This window comes from Gracilinanus agilis, chromosome 2 (genome assembly GCF_016433145.1).
Source record: "Gracilinanus agilis isolate LMUSP501 chromosome 2, AgileGrace, whole genome shotgun sequence".
NCBI classification, from domain to species: domain Eukaryota; kingdom Metazoa; phylum Chordata; class Mammalia; order Didelphimorphia; family Didelphidae; genus Gracilinanus; species Gracilinanus agilis.
The window spans coordinates 237,737,448-237,753,602 of NC_058131.1; the positions used below are offsets into that span (position 1 = coordinate 237,737,448).

The 16,155-nt window shown below is 37.2% G+C and overlaps 2 protein-coding genes across 2 annotated transcripts in view; one reads left to right on the forward strand and one right to left on the reverse strand.

Annotated features, from left to right (window-relative positions):
• ACTR1B (actin related protein 1B) overlaps window positions 1–337 on the reverse strand; it is a 15,266-nt gene extending 14,929 nt beyond the window's left edge. The window contains exon 1 of the mRNA XM_044661043.1: window positions 200–337. Coding sequence (XP_044516978.1) covers window positions 200–247 — 48 coding nt within the window. The 5' untranslated portion in view covers window positions 248–337. The remainder of the gene's footprint in view (window positions 1–199) is intronic.
• The window catches only part of PURB (purine rich element binding protein B), an 88,278-nt gene continuing 72,368 nt past the window's right edge, over window positions 246–16,155 (forward strand). Inside the window, exons 1-2 of the mRNA XM_044659612.1 lie at window positions 246–434; window positions 577–658. Coding sequence (XP_044515547.1) covers window positions 246–434; window positions 577–658 — 271 coding nt within the window. The remainder of the gene's footprint in view (window positions 435–576; window positions 659–16,155) is intronic.

Consider the following 16,155-nt stretch of genomic DNA (forward strand, 5'->3'; position numbering starts at 1 on the left):
GGGGCGGGGTGGGGCGGGGCTCGAGAGGAATCCGGATACTCTCCCAGCGCCTGCCCCGCCCGGGAGCCGCCAGCCTGGAGGCGGCGGGGTGAGGTGGGGGTGGGAGAGGCGGAGCGCGTGCCCCCGGCCACCCGCCCGTCCTCGTGCCCCACAGCCCCCGCGCCCGTCAACCCGTCCTCAAGCCCTCCCTGGATCTCACATTGTCGATCACCACGGGCTGGTTGGCGATGATGTCGTAGGACTCCATGGCCAGGCCGGCCCAGGCTGGCTGGAAGACGAATCCGATGAACCTTCGGACCGGCTGGGCAGCGGCGGAGGCAGTGGCGGCGGCAGCGGCTTCCAGACAGGGCGCCGCCCCCCCCCCCCACGCCCCGCTTCGCCTCCCACCAGCGCAGCCTACCCTGCGCGCCCGGCCTAGGCCCGGTTTGGGGCGCGTAACCAATCACCGTTCCGACCAGGGCTGAATGACGGGTTAGAGTCACCTAGTCGGGGAAGGAAAGAGGGGGCGGGACCATTGCGTGACAGCAAGCCAATCGGATTGGGTTTTCGGGAGAGGGCGTTGCCCTTTCATGGTAGATTGCGCGGGGCCGGGATGATGTCATGGCTTCGTTCTTAAAGCGGTCTAAAGCTAGCAGTGCCTCCCGCAAACGGGGCACCGGTCTGTGAGATACCCTTGGTATCTCTGACTCTTCCAAGTGCCATGTGGTAATGTCTGACTCTTCCAAGTGCCATGCACCATTTCAAGGCGAAGAAGCACCTAGCTTCTCTTTTCCAATAAAGGAGGAAACTGAGTAAGGAAAACAACTTAGGAAAGGTCTGAGCTGGGCTCTTCTCTAATCACCGCCATCAAGTTTCCTACCTTAACCGCTGTCCCGGCCTGATGTAGTGAAGGGTTAGAGCCTCTGGTTGGAGAGCCAGAGGACCTTGGTTTCGTCCTCAACTCTGCTACTTAGAATGTCTTGTGACCTTGAGCAAGCAACTGTAAACTTCGTGTACAAGCACACTGCTATCCTCTATGCACTTGTCTTCTCAACTTTGTAAAAAGTGAGGGCTAAGATGACCCTCAAGTCCCATCCAGTTCTAGAGCCTCCTAAGGAATATTCCAGCTGTTTTTGCTTTCAGAATTCCCTCCCTTCAGTGATGAAGAACCTTTGGCAAAACTTAGATCTCCGAAAAAACCGGCAGTAAAGGTTTAAAAAAGAAAAGAAAACAAACCTTAGGGATAGTCTGACTCTTCCCTTTTCCTCACTCCTTTTATATATATCAGTTACCAAATCCTGTTAATTACATTCCCATAATAATAGCTAATATTTATATAGAGTTCTCTGTATAACAGGTACTGTACTAAATGCTTTACAATTATTATCTCATTTGATTCTTACAACATCTGTGGAGCTATTATTTCCATTTTACAGACAGGGAAACAAGCAAGCAGAAGTTAAGTGACTTGTCTAAGAACACACAGCTAGTAAATATCTAAGATCACATTTGAACTCAGTTCTTCCTGACTCTTGACCTTTAGTTCTATTCCTTAAGCCATCTGGCTGCCACAAAATATTTGGCATCTACTCCTTCTTTACTATTTTCATTACCACCACCTTAGCCCAGTTCCTCATTGCCCCCATCATAAACTATTGAAATAACATTGTAAGAGATGTTGCCTCTTTTTTTCTTTTCAAACCAACCTTCACATTTTTAGTGGAAGCAATTTCTTAAGGCTGTATTGCACACTACCTTAGTATTTTTTCATTAAAAGGGATTGAATTTTCTCCAAGACTTAATTCCTTAAGATATAACATAGCTCCCTAGTACTCTAAATACAAAATCCATGGATGTAGTGATCAACTGGCTCCTTCCTCAACCTGACTATAGAACATTATAGGTAACAGTGGCTGGAAAGCTGAGCCCAGTCAATCAATGTTATGTTTTCTGAATATCCTTTTTCTTCTCTGAATATCTTTCCCTTTGCTCTGCTCAAGTCAACCTCATTTTCTCAACTGTTGAATAAACTGTGAATGTTTAATTTCATTCCAATCTTAAACCTAAGCTACCAACCTTGTGTGAGTCAGCCCTGGCCTGTTAACAATATCTTGCCAGAACAATTTTCCTTATATATTGTGAAGGGTTAAATTTGGGGGGGCAGGAGTTTGATCAAAAGCCAGTGTGAAGTTTATTAAACACAAAACACTTAGTTTATTATTAGGAAATACAGATAGGAAATAGGAAGGAGGAAAGTGAAAGATTATAACTATACCCCAGATCCCAATCCTAACTAAAATTTTCTAGAAAACCCTATATCTATCTGCCACAGAGGGTAGTATCTTCTGCTAGGCCAAAGCCCTCACCTACTCTCATTACTCCCTGTATCTGATAATATAACCACTATCTATTTACCTTATCCACCCAAGTTAATTGACAATCAATAAGGCTATTAAGGCCTTAATTCAGTTCTCTGTCTCCAACCAGAGAGATAGCTAGTAACACAACTTCTCCCTAGGAGACCCAGAGACAAAAAGCCCTTTCCAATGGTCTGCAACTTACAAACCTCAACCACAAACTTACAAAAACTCAACCACACCTTTCTGTCATCAACTGCCAACCTACACAGCAGGGGGTCTCTTACTAAGAAATCTTATTACTCCTTTGCCTCATAAATAGAAAAAGACAGAAATTAATAAAAACTCCCTTAACATATCCCCCCTGAGATCAATTGGGAGACCAGTCTCCCCAATGGATCTTTCAAATGAAACTATCCTCTACTCTATATTATAAACTGGGAGAAGTAAAGAGAGAAAAGAAAAAAGCAAAACAATTCTCGCAACATGCGGGTCTCAAATAATATACAATTCCAAATATTTACAGTTATAGAAATTATAATCACAAAATTCATACTATACTTCACATAAATAAAACTTACTCTTATTATACTTTACAGAAATAAGAACCTAAAGATATTAACTTAAATACACCTTACAGTTACTAGGTACACAAAAAATTAAACAAGAAAATAAACAAGAAACATATACATATTATATACCTCTACAAATAAACAAGAACCTTATATACACAATTAATATACATCTAATATTTACCTTATATATACAATGTATACATTTTTAATATATATATCTAACATTATACATATGATATATATACATATAATATATCCCCCCTGAGGTGGGTTTAATCTCAATATATACATTTATACATCTAATATATATTCTAATATGTTATACATCTAATATATCTCCCCTAAGGAGGATCTTGATCAACAGTTATAACATTTTACCATTTACTTATCATTTGTTACTTTTAACTTTTTCCTATAAAAGTATATTATATCTATAACTTTTTTATAAACCTATAAAAGTATTATTATTATAATTATTTCTACATAGAACTAATAAATCCTATGACATAATATGTAACAACATAATAAAATAACAACATAAATTATATACTTACCCATTATATTCCATTTCAAACCTTTATATATGAGAAACCTTTATTTACCCACAAAGTTCAGCATCCTTAAAATAATGTCCATTTGTAGTAGTCCTTGTAGTAATCCAGTGTTCTTGTAAATATTGTCCAATTGTCCATTTGTAGTCTTCTTGAATGTTAATGTCCTTTAAAACAGTGTCCATTTGTATCTGTAGTCTTGTCCTTGAAATATGCAGTGAATCATTTTCAATGGCAGGTATCTGGAATGGAGTTGCTTCTGTTTGCTGAAAGTTCTTTATATAAACTGTATCACCTGTAAAAGTCTTTACATTACACCTATAATTCCTAGACCATAAAATAAAACCCTGGAAATTAGTGTTAAATACAAACACAAATAATGTTAACATTTTTGACATCATTTGGCGCAAAGAACCATGATGCAATGTGGTTCATAGTCATCTAGGGAAGAATGGACTGGGGTAACTAGTCAAATTATATCTGGGTCTGGAAAATCACTATTGTATTACATAGTCCTTTCTCCCCTAGCAAATCTTCATAAAGGACCATGTCCACCCCTCTGAGATTCCTCTCACTGAGGAAGAGTTAAAATTTAGCTATTATGTGGATGTGCCCTATTGCGGTTATATTGTAACAAATCATTTGCCTCAGTTCAGGTACTGTTTCTATCATTCCCATAATTTCCAAAATTGCTATTTTGGAAATTTTTTCTGTTGTTATTGTTATTTCTAGAATAGTTATTGTTTCTAGAATAGTTATTCTTAAAATTCCTACCATTATTTCTAAAATTGCTGAATATTTGATCCCAGCATCTGCAATTTATCAAGTGTCCACTTTTTCCACACAAGTAGCACATTGACCTCTGGTTTGTATATTCTCTTTGGGTTGAATATTCTCACACAGGAGCAATAGCTAACCCAAAATTAGTATCACCTTTTTCAAGCCTTTCAATTTTTCCCTTTAGTGCTTTTATCTCCTTTCTTAATGCATCCACTAAATCATTATCATCGGCATCTTTCATTTCATGCCCATTATAAACATAAACTGCCACTCTCCTTAATTCATCATGGTCTATATTCATCCAGTTAGGGCAACTGGTTTTGAAATAGTCTCTGACTACTTTGACTACTTTGCAATTATTCTTTACAAACTGCCTTCTCAGTTGTCTAATATCTCTTTTTCTTGTTAAGTCAAATGTCTATGTATCTTCCTCCCAGTTCTATAAGTTTCTCCATGAACTGTGGAGGATTTTCTCCTATCTCCTGCTTGAGCTTTTCAAATTTTGTCCAGGTATCAGGTCTATCTGAACATTATCTCATTGCATTAAGTATTGCTTCCCTAGCTTGACATAATATCGCATAGTCATGGGGATTGTTAAGGTCCCAATGAGGGTCAACCACTGGCCAGAGAATTATACCCTCCTCCTCATTGGTAAGCTTAATAATTTTATCCTTTTCTTTTTATTTAGTAACTCATTTAGAAGATATTCAAAATCAATCCAGGTTGGATCAAATTGCCTGCATATTATTTCAAGCTTTTTTTTTTATTACCCCTATGGGCTCCTCCTCAAAAGAAGAAGTGCTGCACTTAAATCCCTCCATATCCTCATGTCCTGAGGGGTAAATGGTGTGCCTAACAGTTACTGACTGTCTCTTAGGATTAAAAGTTGCTACTTCTCTTAAAGGGAATAGACTAGGGTTTGTACTTTCTTTCTTTTGACTTTTAATTTTAGGGGCTTTGGTAGGAGAATTAGAAACAGTAGGAGAGGCAGGTTTAGTAGACTGAGCAATAATTTCTTTTTGTTCAGAGATAGTTTCATTTTGTTGGGTTATAGTTTTAGTCAATTGAGAAATACTATCTTCAAATTTGGCAATAGTTTCAGTTTGGTGTGTAATAGTGTTAGTCAATTTAGAGATGTAATCCTCAAGATAAGCAACTTTAGTCTCCATTAATCTCTCTTTCAGTTGTTTCCTTTTCTTAGTAAGTATTAAACTAAATACTTGATACAGTTGATATCTTAGAAACAACCCTGACAGAATAAATACTCCCATAAGTGATATTACCCAGAGACCAACCAAAACTGTTAGAAGTAAAATCTCAGTGAAAGTCCCAGGCATTGGGAGTTCTCTAAAGTAATGAGGCACTACCTCCTTCACTATCCATGCCATGATATTGAACACCATGGTTACACTCCTGTCCTTTTCCTAATATTGGAAAGAACAGAAGATCAATAGATTAATCAAACTCCTATCTGGCTCGCCAGGCTGTGAAGGGTTAAATTGGGGGGGACAGGGCAGGATTTGATTAAAAGCCAGTGCGTTGAAAGTTCTTCCCTTGTGTAAGAATTAAATTAAAGTTCAATACTTGAAGAATTATTTTTTAAGTTTTATTATCTGACAAAATAGAACCACGTGACTAAGTTTTCTACCTGCTCAAAATGCCTGCTCCATCAAAGCTGCCAACAGGAAGGAAAAGAGAGCTAGACATGGAACTCTACCCAATTTATATCCTGTCTACATCAGCATGTAACAACAGGAAGTGAGTAGGTGCTGGGAATAGTAGTTTTGCTAGGGATCGTAGTTTTTAGGGTAACAGATTCAAATTATACACTGGGATATAGATCATGTAACAAAAAGTCTATAGGTCCAACTTGCACTACAGCTCCTAATTCATGTAGTTCTTTTATTATGGCTTGTAAATCTCTTATACATGTAGAAATAGTTGTATTTCCTCTTACCAATGACATATGCACTGGATTAAACAGCTTTGCATGCATAGGTGGATGACCAAAGAGCATCTCAAATGGTGAGATATGTAGTTTTCCCCTTGGTCTACTTCTCAAGTAGAGCAATGCTAATGGTAGAGCATCAGGCCATTTCAAGTGAGTTTCAGTACATAATTTTCCTATCATTGTCTTTAGTTCCCTATTCATTCTTTCTACTTGTCCTGAACTCTGTGGGTGGTATGGCAATGAAATGTTGGTGTTATACCTAAGCAAGAATATATTTGGCATAAAAACAAATCTGTAAAATGCGTTCCCCTGTCCGAATCAATTCTTGTTGGTAAACCAAATCTAGACATAATTTCTTTTAATAATATTTTGGCTACAAATGTTGCCATTGCTCATGTTGTTAGAAATGCTTCCAGCCATCTGGTTAGTTAGTCTACTATCACTAAACAAAATTTGTAATGTCCTGCTTTTGGCATTGCTATAAAGTCAGTTTGTAGATGTTCAAATGGTGTGTATGCTAACGGATGTCCCCCAAATACTTTTCCTTGAAAGCTATGTTAGTTATAGGCTTGGCAAGTTGTACAAGCTGCATATACTTTTGAGGTGATGTTTGTTATGCCAGGGGCTATCCATACTTCACCAAATCTACAATGCCTTGTGTTCCAAAATGACCATTTTTATGAATTGATTGGCAGATTTGTTGATAAAATGTTCTTAGAAATATAGATTTACCTTCCAATGCCACCCATACACCATTAATTTGTTTAGCCTTAAAATTCTGCTTCCATTTTTTTAAAACACAAAGCACTTAGTTTATTATTAGGGAATACAGATAGGAAATAGGAAGGAGGAAAGTGAAAGTAATCTTATAATAGATTATAACTATACCCCAGATCCCAATCCTAACTAAATTTTTCTAGAAAACCCTACATCTATCTGCCACAGAGGGCAGTATCTTCTGCTAGGCCAAAGCCCTCGCCTACTCTCATTACTCCCTGTATCTGATAATATAACCACTATCTATCTACCTTATCCACCCAAGTTAATTGATAATCAATAAGGCTATTAAGGCCTTAATTCAGTTCTCTGTCTCCAACCAGAGAGATTGCTAGCAACACAACCTCTTCCCAGGAGACCCAGAGACAAAAAGCCCTTTCCAACTGTCTGCAACTTACAAACCACACTCAGCCATACCCTTATAGCTGTCACCAACTTCCAACCTGCACAGCAAGAGGTCTCTTACTAAGAAATCTTATTATTCCTTTGCTTCATAAATAGAAAAAGATAGAAACTAATAAAAACTCTCTTAACAATATGAATCTGTCATATCATTTCTCTGCTTAAGTTTAAATTCCTTATTCTGGTATTCAGGCCCCTTTATAGCATATTGTGATCCTCCTCCGGGTCTGTCTCTTCTCCCTTCCACATACTTTGTGCTTCTATCTAGTGTCACCTTTTCATCAGAGAATAAAGGTAAATCATTTAACTGTTTTAGGCCTCAGTTTCCTCATCTGTACAATGTAGGGGGTTGGAATCCAAAATTCCTTCCAGTTCTGTTTCTGTGATCTTATACCAACAAAATGGACCATAAATTGGCCTAGAACAAGAAAAAAATGGCTCGGATCATCTTTGGGAAGTTGCACACTATTTTTAAGGTACCCAAGATTTTTCTTGAAACAAAGTCTTGTCTTTTTAACACTATTTTTCAGGGACTGTATGTTTGCATGTCATAAAATACTGATGAGTCTTCAAAGAACACCACAGTCTTTAAAATTGAGGGCTACCTGAAGGTCATTGGCGAAGAACAGGGTGAAGAGGCTGCAACATTATTATTAATGAAAAATTGCACTGGAGAAGCAGTCAAAAGCATATCATTAAAAACATTTATGACCAAAAAGATCAAAGGATTACAAATAGATAGCTATATGCTCCATTGTTATTCATACAATACCTAGATACACAAAGCCTGAGAACATTTTTTAGACCTCCTATAGATTCAGAAGAGGACAGAGACAAAAATCACTTAGGATTTAGAAGGTCTGCAAATATATTTGTAAGGGTGGGGTTAACATTATCTCACCCCATTTTAGCTCTGATATCCTAACTACATTGTCTATGTAATAACCAATATCCTAACTATATAATCAATCAATCAAAAGCCTTAGCCATGCAAAAAGGCCTAAGAATGTTTTTATAGTCTGAAGATCCTTTGGCCACACCCTGAGATCATCTATAAATTATCAATTAAGTTTATAAGTAAAAGAATTCCAGAAACTAGAGGAGTGTGAAACTCTAGCTGAACTGCCTGAGAAAGAACCTCCTACGTAAGGAGTGGGAGGATGAAAATTCAGCTTTGGTCTCTTCAGTGAGCAAGAGGCACCAACTGATGGAATATTATTGTGCTGAAAGGAATGATGAACAGGATGATTTTAGGAAAAGCTGAAAAGACCTACGTGAACTGATACAGAATGAAATAAGCAAAACCAGGAAAACCTAGTACAGAGTAATAGCAATATTGTGGAACGATGGAATGACAGACTTTGTTAATATCAGCAATGAAATGATCCAGGACAATTCTGAAGGACTTACAACAAAGAATGCTATCCATCTCCAGAGAAAGAACTGTTGGAGTCAGAATGCAGATCAAAGCATTGATTTTTCACTTGTTTATTTGGGTATATGTTTTGGAGTTTGGGTTTTATAAGATTATTCACTTACAAAAATGAACAATATGGAAATATGATTTGTGTGATAATATATGTATAGCCCAGATCAAATTGCTTGCCAGTTCCGGGAGGGAGGAGGAAAGGAGGAAGGAAGACAATTTAGATCATATAACTTCAGAAAATTTATGTAAAAAGTTGTAATTGGAAAAAAATAAAATTTTTTTGGAGTAACAGAATTTTATTTTTGATTAATTAATTAATTTGAAAATGTTTTCCATGGTTTCATGATTCATGTTCTTTCCTTCCCTTCTTCCCTCCCCCCTCCTGAAGCTAACAAACAATTGCACTGGGCTGTAAATGTGTTTTCACTTGATACCTATTTCCATATTATTCATTTTTGTAACAGAGTAATCTTTAAAACTAAAACCCCAAATCCTATGCCCATATAAACAGGTGATAAGTTATATGTTTTTCCTCTGTTTTTTCTACTCCCACCATTCTTTCTCTTGATGTGGATAGCATTCTTTCTCATAAGTCCCTCAGAATTGACCTGGATCATTACATTACTACTAGTAGCAAAGTCTATCACATTTGATCATCCCACAATGTTTCAGTTTCTGTGTGCAATGTTCTCTTGGTCCTGCTCATTTTACTCCTCATCAGTTCATGGAGGTCTTTCCAGTTCATATAGAAATCAAGCAGTTCATCATTTCTTATAGCACAATAGTATTCCATCACTATCATATACTACAATTTGTTCAGCCATTCCTCAATCAAAGGGCACCCCCTCATTTTCCACTTTTTTTGCTACAATAAAAAAGTGCGGCTATGAATATTTTTGTGCAACCATTTTTATTATCTCTTTGGAGTACAAACCTAATAGTGGTATTGCTAGATCAAAGGGCATACATTCTTTAAAAACCTTTTGGGCATAATTCCAAATTAACTTCTAGAATGATTGGATCAATTCATAACTCCACCAGCAATTGCATTAGTGTCCCAATTTTGCCACATCCCCTCCCACATTTATCATTTTCCTTTACTGTAATATTGGCCAATCTGATAGGTGTGAGGTGGTACCTTAGAATTGTTTTGATTTGCATTTCTCTAATCAGGAGGTATTTAGAACACTTTTTCATGTGATTATTGATAGTTTTGATTTCTTCATCTGAAAACTGTCTATTCATAACCCTTGACCATTTGTCAATTGGGGAATAGCTTGATTTCCTATGCATTTAACTTAGTTCCTTATAAATTTCAGAAATTAGACCTTTGTCAGACACTGTTGTTATAAAAAAAATTTTTTTCTCTGTTTGTTGGTTTCCTTCTAATTTTTGGTTGCATTGGTTTTGTTTGTACAAAAACTTTTTAATTAATATAATCAAAATGATTCATTTTACATCTTATAATGTTCTCTATCTCTTGCTTGGTCTTAAATTCTTTCCTTTCCCATAGATCTGACAGGTATACTAGTCTATGTTCGCCTAATTTGTTTATAATTTCCCTCTTTATATTTAAGTCATTTACCTATTTTGTATTTATCTTGGTATAGGGTGAGGTGTTGATCTAAACCTAATTTTTGCCATACGGTTTTCCAATTTTCCCAGCAGTTTTTGTCAAATAGTGAGTTCTTGTCCCAAAAGCTGGGATCTTTGGGTTTATTGAACACTAACTTGCTGAGGTCATTTACCCTAAGTCTATTCCATTGATCCCTGCCGGGAGCCATCACAACCACGCAGTCTGACATGGTCACAGGTTGAACCTCAAGGATTGCATGGCAGCCTTAGTAAGGATGGAAATACCCACTCAGATTCCCCTGTGTGACCCCTCTCTTACTAACACACTCTATTATTGGAATTGTAATGATCAATAACCTTACTCAACCCTACGGAAATATAGAAGAACAGCTGAAAGCTATTACTACAGCCTCTATAGACTCCCAGGAAAATCCCACCTTTACATGTAATAATACAGAAATTCCCCTAAAAGTTACTTCATATGATTTTAAAACCCCAACAAAACTGTACTTGGGTTTTTCACTCCTATGTACGGGAGCTTGCATAATAGCAGGCCAGGACTGCTTCCAAGCCTCCCTGAACCCTGAGCCAGAATGATAAAATAGGGAGGACAATGGATGAAAAATAGAGAAATTGCCTTCCTGAGAAGGCTGATACATCCCACTACACCAGACTGTTTTATTAATCCCATAGCCTAGAGAACATGTCAAACTTACCTCTGAAAAATATTGAAAAATGAAAGGCTGTTATTAGAATAATATTTGGACTGGGTTATGGTAATTGTATCTTTTGAAGTCTGATTAATTGTGTAATTGGTTAGTATAACGGATAACTATTAATTGTGTAATGGATTAAAGAATAACCATTCTTAGTTTAATTAGTAAAATGTAATGAACCATTATCCTCAACTGAAACTCATGCCTTGTACCTCACAGATGGGTGGAAAAGTAATTTCTAGCCCAGTTACCCCCATGATGAGAACATTTCCTGCAAAGCTTTGCATCTTTTGTTAGAACCAAAGAAAATAGGATAATTAAAGATTGTCAATTAAACAACTTTATAATTTAGTAAAAGTTAATGTATGACTTATTCCATTAGCTACAAGGAAAGATGTATGTTGAAAATGAAACTACCTGCCAAAAATGTGTGTAGCTAATAAGTGTATAAAAATAAAATCACTCTGAGCCAAAGCAGAGCAGTCTTCCTGCTTTGCCTGGGTGCAGGTTAAAGTGTTAACCATCTCTTATTTTCCTTCTTCTTTCGCTGATGCCATCATCCTCCAATGGACACCTGAACCCTGTGGAAGCTGGACTCCCACAGATACCCCTCTTTTGTTTGTTTGTTTGTTTGTTTGTTTTTTTAAACCCTTGTACTTTGGTGTATTTTCTCATAGGTGGAAGAGTGGTAAGGGTGGGCAATGGGGGTCAAGTGACTTGCCCAGGGTCACACAGCTGGAAGTGACTGAGGCCGGGTTTGAACCTAGGACCTCCTGTCTCTAGGCCTGACTCTCACTCCACTGAGCTACCCAGCTGCCCCCAGATACCCCTCTTTTGTCTCTTAGCCAGTACCAGATTGTTTTTATGATCACTTCTTTATGGTACAGTTTAAAATCTGGTACTGCTAGGCCACCATCCTTCACATTTTTTTTTCATTATTTCCCTTGATATTCTTGATCTTTTGATCTTCCAGATGAATTTGGTTATAATTTTTTCTAATTCTATAAAAGACATTTTTGGTAGTTTGATAGGTATGGCACTGAATAAATTTAGGTAGGATTATCATTTTTATTATATTAGCTCATCCTACCCATGAGCAATTAATGTTTTTTCAATTATTTAAATCTAGTTTTATTTGTGTGAAAAGTGTTTTGTAGTTGTTCATATAATTCCTGAGTTTGTCTTGGCAAATAGATTCCCAAATATTTTATATTGTCTAGAGCAGTGTTGGGCAAACTACAGCCCGAAGGCCAGATGCAGCCCCCTGAAATGTTCTATCTGGCTTCGGGACATTATTCCTAATCTGACGAATGCAATGAGTAGGATACAATACAGTGAAACTTCAAAAGAGTTGCCTTAGAAACAGACCAATAGATGAGCATTTCCTTTCCTTTGGCCCCCTCTTTAAAAAGTTTGCCCATCACTGGTCTAGAGTGATTTTAAAAGGAGTTTCTTTTTCAAACTTACTGCTGAGTTTTGTCAGAAATATATAGAAATTCTAATGATTTATGTGGACTTATTTTGGATCCTGAAACTTTGCTAAAATTACTAATTGTTTCCACTAGCTTTTTAGTTGATTTTCTCAGATTCTCTAAGTATACCAACATATCATATGCAAAGAGTGATAGTTTAGTTTCCCCACTGCTTACTTTAATCCCTTAAGTTTCTTTTTCTTCTCCAATTGCTACCACTAGCATTTCTAGTACAATATTAAATAGTAGTGGTGATTGGTATTCTTGCTTCACTCCTGATCTTATTGGGAAGGCATCTAACTTATCCCCATTGCAGATGATACTTGCTGATGTTTTTAAATAAATACTGCTGATTATTTTGAGGAAAGGCCCTTTTATTCCTGTACTTTCTAGTGTTTTCAATAGGAATGGGTGTTGTATTTTGTCAAAGGCTTTTTCTGCATCTATTGAGATAAACATGTGATTTTTATATTGAACCAGCCTTGCATTCCTGGTATAAATCATACCTGGTCATAGCGAATAATCCTTGTGATAGCTTGCTGTGGTTTATTTATTTATTTATTTATTTATTTATTTTAGAAAAAAATTTTTCCATGATTACATGATTTATGTTTGTATCTCTCTCTCTCACACCCCCCCCCCAACCCTCTATAGCCGACACACATTTCCACTAGTTTCTTCATGTGTCATTGATTGAGACCTATTTCCATATTATTGATAGTTGTACTAGGGTGGTCATTTAGAGTTTACTTCCCAAATTATGTCCGCATCAACCCATATGTTCAAGCAGTTGTTTTCCTTCTGTGTTTCCACTCCTGTAGTTCTTCCTCGGAATGTGGGTAGCGTTCTTTTCCATAAATCCCTCAGAATTGTCCTGGGTCATTGCATTGCTGCTAATATAGAAGTCCATTACATTCGATTTTACCACAGTGTATCAGTCTCTGTGTACAATGTTCTTCTGACTCTGCTCCTTTCACTCAGCATCAATTCCTGGAGGTCATTCCAGTTCACATGGAATTCCTCCAGTTTATTATTCCCTTGAGCGTAATAATATTCCATCACCAATAGATACCACAGTTTGTTCAGCCATTCCCCAATTGAAGGGCATGCCCTCGTTTTCCAGGTTTTTGCTACCACAAAGAGCATGGCTATAAAAATTTTTGTGCATGTCTTTTTCCCTATGATCTCTTTGGGGTACAAACCCAGCAATGGTATGGCTGGATCAAAGGACAGGCAATCTCTTTGGGCATAGTTCCAAATTGCCATCCAGAATGGTTGGATCAACTACAAAACACTTTCCAAACAATTAAAACTAGATCTAAACGGTTGGAAAAACATTGATTGCTCATGGGTAGGATGAGCTAATATAATAAAAATGACCATTCTACCCAAATTAATTTACTTATTTAGTGCCATACTACCAAACTACCAAGAAATTTTTTTTTTACAGAATTAGAAAAAAACTATAACAAAGTTCATTTGTAGGGGAAAAAAAAGATCAAGGATATCAAGGGGAATAATGGGAAAAAAAAAACGTGAAGGAAGGTGGCTTAGCAGTACCAGATATTAAACTATACTATAAAGCAGTGATCATCAAAACAATATGATACTGGCTAAGAGACAGAAGGGAGGATCAGTGGAATAGAATTGGGGTAAGTGACGATAGCAAGGCAGTCTGTGATAAACCCAAAGATTCCAACTTTGGGGACAAAAATCCACTATTTGACAAAATCTGCTGGGAAAATTGGAAAACAATATGGGAGAGATTAGGTTTAGATCAATACCTCACACCATACACCAAGATAAATTCAGAATGGGTGAATGACTTGAATGTAGTTTTTTTACTTATATTTTATTTAAGATTTTTGCATCTATGTTCATTAAGGAGATTGGTCTATAGTTTTCTTTCTCTGTTTTTGGTCTTCCTGGCTTGGGAATCAATACCATATTTGTGTCATAAAAAGAATTTGGTAAGACTCTTTCTTTGCTTATTTTGTCAGATAGTTTGTAGAGTATTGGGATTAGTTTGATAGAATTCACATGTAAATTCATATGGCCCTGGTAATTTTTTCTTAGGGACTTCCTTAATGGCTTGTTCAATTTCTTTTTCTGATATGGGATTAAATACTTAAATAATCCCATATCAGAAAATTTTTAATAAATTTTTAAAAAGAGAGTCACCAACTATATCCTTCTATAAGATGGAAGACTACCAGGTCCTATAGGCTCTGCTACCAGGCCTGAAGAACCATAGAGCCTTTGAGCCATCTTTCCAGTCACTGTGCCTTTGTGATTCCTGAGCATTGCCATCAGTGCCATTGCTGAATTCTAAGGACCATCAGTTTTTCTACCTACTCTACAGCTGACTTCTCCCATATATGTTATTTCCCCTTGTTAGAATGTCACCTTTATAGGAGCTGGGACTTTCCTGCTTTCTATTTGTATTCTGAGCACTTAGTACACTGCTTGGAATATAGTAAATGCTTATTAAATACTTTTCCATTCCTTTTCATTCCATGACATGAAGAACATTTTTGTTCAATGTAGGTTGAATCAGATGGCCTCTGAGGACCCCTCTAACTCTGAAATTCAGTGATTCATAGGAGCTTGAAAAACCGAAGTAACAGTGTTTCCAGTTGGATTAGAAAATAGTGTAGAGTCTATGGATTCAAGGCCATCCATTGCAGCTGGAAAGGCCACTAGGGGATTTCTTTAGCCCTTCTTATTAGGAGTCTGGGGCCCTGGTTTCTATTCTCATCGTGGCTCTTGAACTGCTCTGATTTGGGAGACTTTTTGTATCTCTCTGCTTCAGGGCATCCTGTGTAAAAAGAAACATTAATGACTGTGATGATATTCTCTGAATAACCCCAAAATAGAGATTTCTTGCCATCAGCTTTCTTCTGAGTCAAGGAAGTTGGTCCCATTTCTACCAATTCCCATTTCTACCAATGCTGGAGGTAAATACAACATGTTTTCCTAGAACTGTCCTAGGAGTCAGGAAGACCAGGTTTCAGTTCTGCCTCTGGCATATACTGGATGGTAGAAAGAGCACCTGATTTGTGACTGAAGATCTCTTCTCTCTTTTCTAATTACTAGCTGTATGACCATGGATGAATCATATCCCTTCTCTGGGATTTTGTTTCCTTAGAAGTATAATGAGGAGCCTGAACTAGATGAACCGTGACCCTTCCAGATCTAACATTCAATGATTAAATGAGGACACTTAATAGAAATCTATCTATGCTAGGTAGCCTAGCAGCTACCTTGATACCAAGACCTCTTGGCTACAGGCTTTCACTCAGGTCCTCTTTGCCTTTTTCGCCTGTGTTTGGGGGGGCCTACACATTGAGTAAGGATGAGCATTACCCCAATTGAAGGAAAAAGAATTTCTTTGTTTTAATTTTAAAATTAGTTTATTGCTGCCTTTTAAAAAATATCACTCAACACAAACATCTCTCCCCACTTCCAAACCTTCCTTGCAACAAAGAAAAATAGTTAAGCAAGTAAAACCTATATATTGACATTGAAATATCCCATTCCCATAGTTCCCGAAATCGCTAGTAAAAATCATACATTTCTTCATCAGTCTTT